The sequence below is a fragment of the Papaver somniferum genome, chromosome 3 (genome assembly GCF_003573695.1).
Source record: "Papaver somniferum cultivar HN1 chromosome 3, ASM357369v1, whole genome shotgun sequence".
In the NCBI taxonomy this organism is placed as follows: Eukaryota; Viridiplantae; Streptophyta; class Magnoliopsida; order Ranunculales; family Papaveraceae; genus Papaver; species Papaver somniferum.
Genome location: NC_039360.1, coordinates 200,323,446 through 200,330,277, shown reverse-complemented (window position 1 = coordinate 200,330,277; position 6,832 = coordinate 200,323,446). Strand labels below are relative to the sequence as shown.

Genomic DNA, 6,832 nt, shown 5'->3' with positions numbered 1-6,832 from the left:
TTATGTGAGTTACGGTTGATTTTAACTCAAGTACGAACTGTAACTGGATATTTTGATGTTGTTACGGTTGGTAATAGTTCAATTACCAACCGTATATTCTTATATCTGAGAATTTTCTTCAGTTACGGCTGGTAATCATTTTAGTTTACGAACCGTAACTGACATTTGGTTACGAACCGTAACTCAGTTACGGTTGGTATCGAGCATTTGGTTACCAATCATAACTGAGTTACGGTTGGTATCAAGCATTTAGTTACCAACCGTAACTGGTTTTACGATTGGGTTTTCTTCAAATTTAACCAGTTACGGTTGGTAGTTCATCTTTTACGAACCATAACTTCGATTTATGGTTAGTTATGAGCACAATTCCAACCGTAATTAGCCCTGAAAATGTAAAAAAAATGAATTTTTTACGTACTTTAGATAACTTTGAGCAACAAAAAGCTAATTGGGACTAATTTAGAAGTATACCCAATCATTTTCAGATCCTGGTTCTTCATTTTGTTGGTTAATTTCTTCAATTGATTGAGATGGACCTTCTCCTCTAAACTTTTTTTTTTAACTCTAAAAATCTGATTTTGAGTAAATATAAATGAAATCAATCATCAACATGAAACTTCATTATCATCACTAAACTAGATTATCAATTATGAGGGTTAATTCTTCATTTCCAATAACTTTTTTTTTATAAAAGACATCTTGAATGATCATGTAATGACCATTTTTATCCTATTAGAATGCGGCCCTTCTAATAAACTATGCCGCCCTGTAACGGGTTACATTCTCTTTCTCATTCTCATTCTCATTCTCATCAACAGTATAATCTTATTAATATATTATAATACCAAGAAACAAGACCCAACACCACTTTCTCTCTCTCTCCCCCTACCTCTGCAACTTCATTTTATTGGTGAATCAAACTTTGTGTTGAAAGAAGAAACGAATAATGGCGAAATTGTATGTACAAGCAGTACATCCACCAGATCTGAATAAAAATACAGAGTGGTTTCTATATCCAGGTGTATGGACAACTTACATCTTAATCCTCTTCTTCTCATGGCTTATGGTTTTATCTCTTTTTGGTTGTAATCCTGGTACGGCTTGGACTATCGTAAATCTCTCTCATTTTGTTGTAAGTACCTTCTTCCAATCCTCAATTTTCACTGTCTTTTGATTTTGTCCGGTTAAGGGTTATTTCTCGATTTCAATTTGTTTAAGTCATGGAGTTTTGATTAGTTCTATGGTTTGATATGTTTTCCGATTTGTTATAATTTGATGATAGATTTATTTGGTTGCATGTTTGTTAATTTTCTTTAAGGAATTAGGTAGACCTAACGGTAAGGGCTAGCTAAATTTTGTTTGAACATTCTAGTATCTGAATTTGTTCAGTTTCTTAAGAAAACGCATAAATTTGTGATTTTGTATCTTAGATAAATTTCTGAAATAAAATTATTTGAGCTACTTAACTAAAGATAATAATTAATGAAGGGTTTACTAAAATCTAATTTCACTCAAGTGAAATGCATTGGTGTAGCAGCAGGAGATTTCACTTCCCTTGATTTTCCCAGAACTTTGTTCAAATAGATAGATGTGTAAAATTCTTAAGACTTTCGGGTGGTGTCTCCTCCTTGACACCCTCTTAATTTCTCTAGTAGAATCCTAAACAGGTTCAACTTAGTTCCCACAGTGTTGCGCTCCTGTTTGTATAAGATAAGTTTATTTTACTTACCAAGGAGCAACAAAAAACAATGAAAGTAAAGAAAAAGATAATTGTTATCTCTTGTAGGTTATGTTTTTGAGCAAATATAATTCAACTGAGTTGACTTTGCCTGGAATGATGAATCGAAGTCCTAATGTGAGTTTCTGATATATGATTTACTTTCTGTAACGAAACTGCGTGCTCCACTGCTTCTTGGTCTCTTCCTACTCCCAAAGGCTGATTTCCGTAGATTTTCTAGCCTTAGTTTAAATTTTTAGTGGAGATTCTTTTATATCGGCCTTATATGCTTGAGTTTCAGAAACATGATATAATGTTTGAATGTTTCTGGGTTCTGGCTATTTCATGTTTCGTCAAACATAACATTGATTCTTATGCTACATAAAGTTGTTGACCTGAACTTACTCGGTGCAGTTTATCATGTTTTTGGTTCCTTCTGCTCCAAAAAGTTCAGTCAAATGAGCAGTGCAGACTTACATAATTTATCTTTGTTTTTTTTTTACTCATTTTTGGATCACCCTAATCTCTAACTGACAGTTGATGCTTTTAGGTCCACAATAAACCTAGTTTCTGAGTGTAATGTTCTATTCTAGTTAAAAAAGCTGGAGATATTTGTTGTCATACACCTTCCATCTGTAGTTGCTGTAAATGATGTCATCTTGCTCTTCTTTCAGATCACGTATCACTTCTTTCACTGGATGAAAGGAACTCCATTCTCTGAAGACCAGGGCATCTATAATGGATTGACTTGGTGGGAACAGATCGATAATGGAAAGCAGCTTACTCGCAACAGAAAGTTTTTGACCGTTGTGCCTGTTGTATTGTAAGTAAATATCTGTTCAATGATTGTCTTTTTAGTTAAGGAAGCCCATTAATTTTATTGAAGGTAGTTGTAGTGGGATCATGGCCTTAACATGCTCTAGGGGTTTCCATTTTCCAATTTGGGTGCAAGGATTTTATCTGATTGTATATGCTCTTGAGTGCACCTTGGCCTATTATGAGTGTTTTATATTATTGTCATCTGGATTAATGCAGTAGACAAGCATGTCTTTGTTGCACCTATCCGCGTATGATTCCTAACCGCATCCCGCTTTACCTTTTAGGATGTAAACCTTTTCTTTCTTCTATCACTTCATTGTGGGTGTCATTTGGGCCCACTCTTTAATTTCAAGAGAGTTGGTTGGCTAATTGCTTATTGCACTTGCAGATAAAAGCTTAATTCCTGTGGTTCATTTGCCACTTCGTTGTTCTATTCATTTGGCTTTGTTTTGGTTTGAATCCTTGATGAAACTGCATTTGAAATAACAAATTTAGCTCTTGGGTTTGACATGTAGTCTGTGAAGTTAATCACTGGATTTAAAATAACAAATTTAGCTCTTGGGTTTGCCACTCTGTTGTTCTTTTGAGATGTACCCTGTGAAGTTAATCACTGATAGGGTAACTTAGGTTTAAAAAACCCTAACATGGATAAGTAATCAATCAGAGCTCAATGGGGACCTGAACTTGGATTCAGGCTGATATGAGGATGATAGATTTTGTGATTTCATTGTCTTGCAGTATATAAATTAGTTTCCTGAGGTTGTGTTGGAATATGGGTTCACCAAGTAATCAATGAAAAGTTTGTTGAAACATTTAAGTTTGAGATGTTTAGGACAATTTCAGAAGGCTTCAACCGTTTGTTGATCAAATATTTATTCCTACAACAATTTTCCAGGACTAGTTGCATTCTGTAACATCTAGAATATTAGGTGTTAAACCATTTAGGCTCACGGAACAAAAATATATTAGAGATTAATGTGGTCTTGTACCTCTATTCAACTCACCTAAGGTTAAAATTTTGATGACTTTATATTCTTGAAACATCTTGAAGAAAGAAATGACCCAACTATGTGAAGATGTTTTAACCATTATTTGAAGAAGCATCTTAATCTAAACATTTTAGGCAGGGCAAGTTGCAGATTTTACCAACATTATTGTCTTCCTTATTTTAGAAGTTCCTCTTGATTTTTATGCATGCTTCTATTCATGAGATGGTCCGGATAGACTTGACTTGGTGTGGATCTTTTAATTCTGGTTGATAGATGATGGTTATTTCGTGATCCGTAGTAGCTTATCACCACCTTTTAAAAATGCATCATCTGTTTTGGATTCCGTTAGATCTGATAGTGATGTCTTTCTCCTTTTTTTTTTTTATGAAAATTACCTTGTCGGCCTAGTCATTGTTGCATTTGATTTCAAGTCCTACTTTTTTGTACATAATACTCGTGGGTCGATATTGTCTCCATATGTTGTTATTCATTGGATCAGACTATAGGAGCCGACTAGTTGGGAGCATCATCCATGTACGAAAAAGTCCATCCCTAGTTACCTTGTTAACTTGACATATGTATGACATGCAACATTTCTTTTGTAGGTACCTTATTGCCTCGCACACAACCGACTACCAACAACCAATACTCTTTCTCAACACGCTTGCTGTCTTTGTTTTGGTGGTTGCCAAGTTTCCAAACATGCACAAGGTCCGTATTTTTGGAATCAATGGAGAAAAGTAAGTACGCGTAGACACTTTGGTTTCACTTGTGTAAAAGCCCTTTGATCTTTTTTTTTTTTTTTTTTTTGTTAATGGACTACATCCATCACTTGTACAGAACCGGAAAAATGGTACTTACTACTTTAGTGCTTTTAAATGAACTCAATTCTCCATCTATTCCTAGTATTACAAACTATTTTTGTTATAATAACCAGTATTGGCGACTAAACATATTCCATCAGTTCATCTCTCTTTTGTAATGTTCAGATCCTTTCCTTAAGTAAGGAGTTTGACTCTTATCTTTTAAGTCCATAGCATGCAAAGTCGAATCCAACTCTTGTGAACTACCCGTTACATGTAGTTAAATGAGTAGACTCTGGGCAAAACTCTTTACATTCCAAAATCAAACCTGGGTTTCCGAGGGAAACTACCTGAATTATGGTGACGAAGATGACATGTTATAAATTATCCTTGCCAAAGTATAAGAGCTGGGTCGCACATAAATCATTGCAAAGTGGTGAAAGCATTAAGTGCTGTGTGCAGCATCTATGACCAGTCTATTTTTGACGTACCTGCGTTGGTTGTGCTTTTGTAGGAAATAGCTTAATTGCATGTGCTAGTCTTGTTGAAGTAGGCATCATTTCTTATATGTTGAATATATAAGAAATGATGCCAGCTATCTCCAAATTAGACAAATATCCCAGGTATTGTTGCCACGGATATGATATTAGGACCAATTAGCTCTTGTTACTCACCAAGACATTTACTTGATTCCACCCATCTGTTGTTTATCCCACCACCTCAAAGTTGGAACCGTGTAAGTCAATCTGGTAGTGGGGCTAGGATCCTAAGCATGGGGTTTAAAAAAAATGAAATAAAAATTGTAGGAGCAAACATGAAATCAAGGTTTGGAGAAAATGGTGTTCCTTCCGCTTTGTGTACAGTGTACGAACAAAAACCTAAACTAGCTAAAACAACTTCATCATAACTTGACATCAATCAAGAACCAAGATTTTCGCATTTCGCTGCTGCCCTTTCTATATACAATTGGGATCTTTTAAGTCATTATTTTCTCCCACTGACATCATTTAACAGTTAAAACCGCATGTTAATAATATCTTGCTTTTAAGTAGTAAAATGTTATAGGGGCGGCATGGTTTATTAGAGGGGCGGTAGTGTGATAGTAATGTCTTTTTAGTTGGTTAGGGGATATCCTATAAGGGGTGTAAATTAACTAGATTACCCTCCCCATTTTTTAATCTAAATCAAAACTAAATTGAAAATTTGTTTTATTTCTTCTTCTCTTCTCCTTCTCCCATCAACCGTAACCTCCATTAAAACTCAAAATTTCATCGTCTTCGATTAATCGACGATTCGAAAATTAATCAAGTGTAGTGTAATGACTTATACGACGTATGTTTTGAAAACCCAGTTACGATTTGGTTTATTTTGTTCGATTTAAGTTTAATTTCTATCAAAAATTAGGGTTTTAGATGAAAATTGAAATTAAAATTTCTGGGTTTACGTGAGTTACGGTTGATTTTAACTCAGTTACGAACCGTAACTGGATATTTTGATGTTGTTACGGTTGGTAATAGTTCAATTACCAACCGTATGTTCTTATATCTGAGAATTTTTATCAGTTACGGTTGGTAACCATTTTAGTTTACGAACCGTAACTCAGTCACGGTTGGTATCGAGCATTTGGTTACCAACCGTAACTGAGTTACGGTTGGTATTGAGCATTTGGTTACCAACCGTAACTGGTTTTACGATTGGGTTTTCTTCAAATTTAACCAGTTACGGTTGGTAGTTCGTCTTTTACGAACTGTAACTTCGATTTACGGTTGGTTATGAGCAAAATTCCAACCGTAATTAGCTCTGAAAATGTAAAAAAATTGAATTTTTTACGTACTTTAGATAACTTTGAACAACAAAAAGCTAGTTGGGACTAATTTAAAAGTATACCCGGTCATTTTCAGGTCATGGTTCTTCATTTTGTTGGTTAATTTCTTCAATTGATTGAGATTGACATTCTCCTCTAAACTTTTTTTTTAACTCTAAAAATATGATTTTGGTTTTAATTTTGAGTTAATATAAGTGAAATTAATCATTAACACTAAACTTGATTATTATCACTAAACTAAGTTATCAATTACGAGGGTTAATTTGTCATTTCCTGTATTTTTTTTATAAGGAACACCTTGAATGATCATGTAATGACCTTTTTTGTACTATTAGAATGCCGCCCCTCTAATAAACCATGCCGCCCCTATAACGGGTTACTTTAAGTAAATCTTGGCCAAGTCATCCCAACTTAAGCACGGTTAAGCTGGTCACACAAACAAACGTCAAACAAGCCAAACCCCATGTGAACACACAAATCATGAAGGCATCCGAATGCTCACAACCAATCATCGTAATCTAGAGTGATTTGTGATGATGATATCTTAGTGTTGATTCCTTGGCTCAAAACCTTCGGGTTTATCACAGCCTCATCTAACAACTCCATGTGGGGCGTTTGCGCACGGGATATTGGTAAAAACAAAGAAAACAATACATACAAGTAAAGATCCATGGGGTTA

The 6,832-nt window shown here is 34.8% G+C and overlaps 1 protein-coding gene across 1 annotated transcript; it reads left to right on the top strand.

The window, feature by feature from the left end:
* Nucleotides 1–813: 813 nt before the first annotated feature.
* LOC113358413 (ORM1-like protein 3) lies at nucleotides 814–4,488 on the top strand. The gene is made up of 3 exons (XM_026601976.1): nucleotides 814–1,132; nucleotides 2,392–2,540; nucleotides 4,131–4,488. Exons 1-3 carry the CDS (start codon nucleotides 947–949, stop codon nucleotides 4,267–4,269), a joined length of 474 nt encoding a protein of 157 aa, XP_026457761.1. The 5' UTR covers nucleotides 814–946; the 3' UTR covers nucleotides 4,270–4,488.
* The last annotated feature ends 2,344 nt before the right edge of the window (nucleotides 4,489–6,832 follow it).

What these genes read in the sequence shown, in the direction of transcription:
- LOC113358413 (XM_026601976.1), top strand. Translation starts at nt 947, where the DNA reads ATGGCGAAATTGTATGTACAAGCAGTACATCCACCAGATCTGAATAAA. An exon ending in TAAATCTCTCTCATTTTGTT is followed by an intron (nt 1,133 to 2,391) that starts GTAAGTACCTTC and finishes CTCTTCTTTCAG; the next exon opens with ATCACGTATCACTTCTTTCA. An exon ending in ACCGTTGTGCCTGTTGTATT is followed by an intron (nt 2,541 to 4,130) that starts GTAAGTAAATAT and finishes TTTCTTTTGTAG; the next exon opens with GTACCTTATTGCCTCGCACA.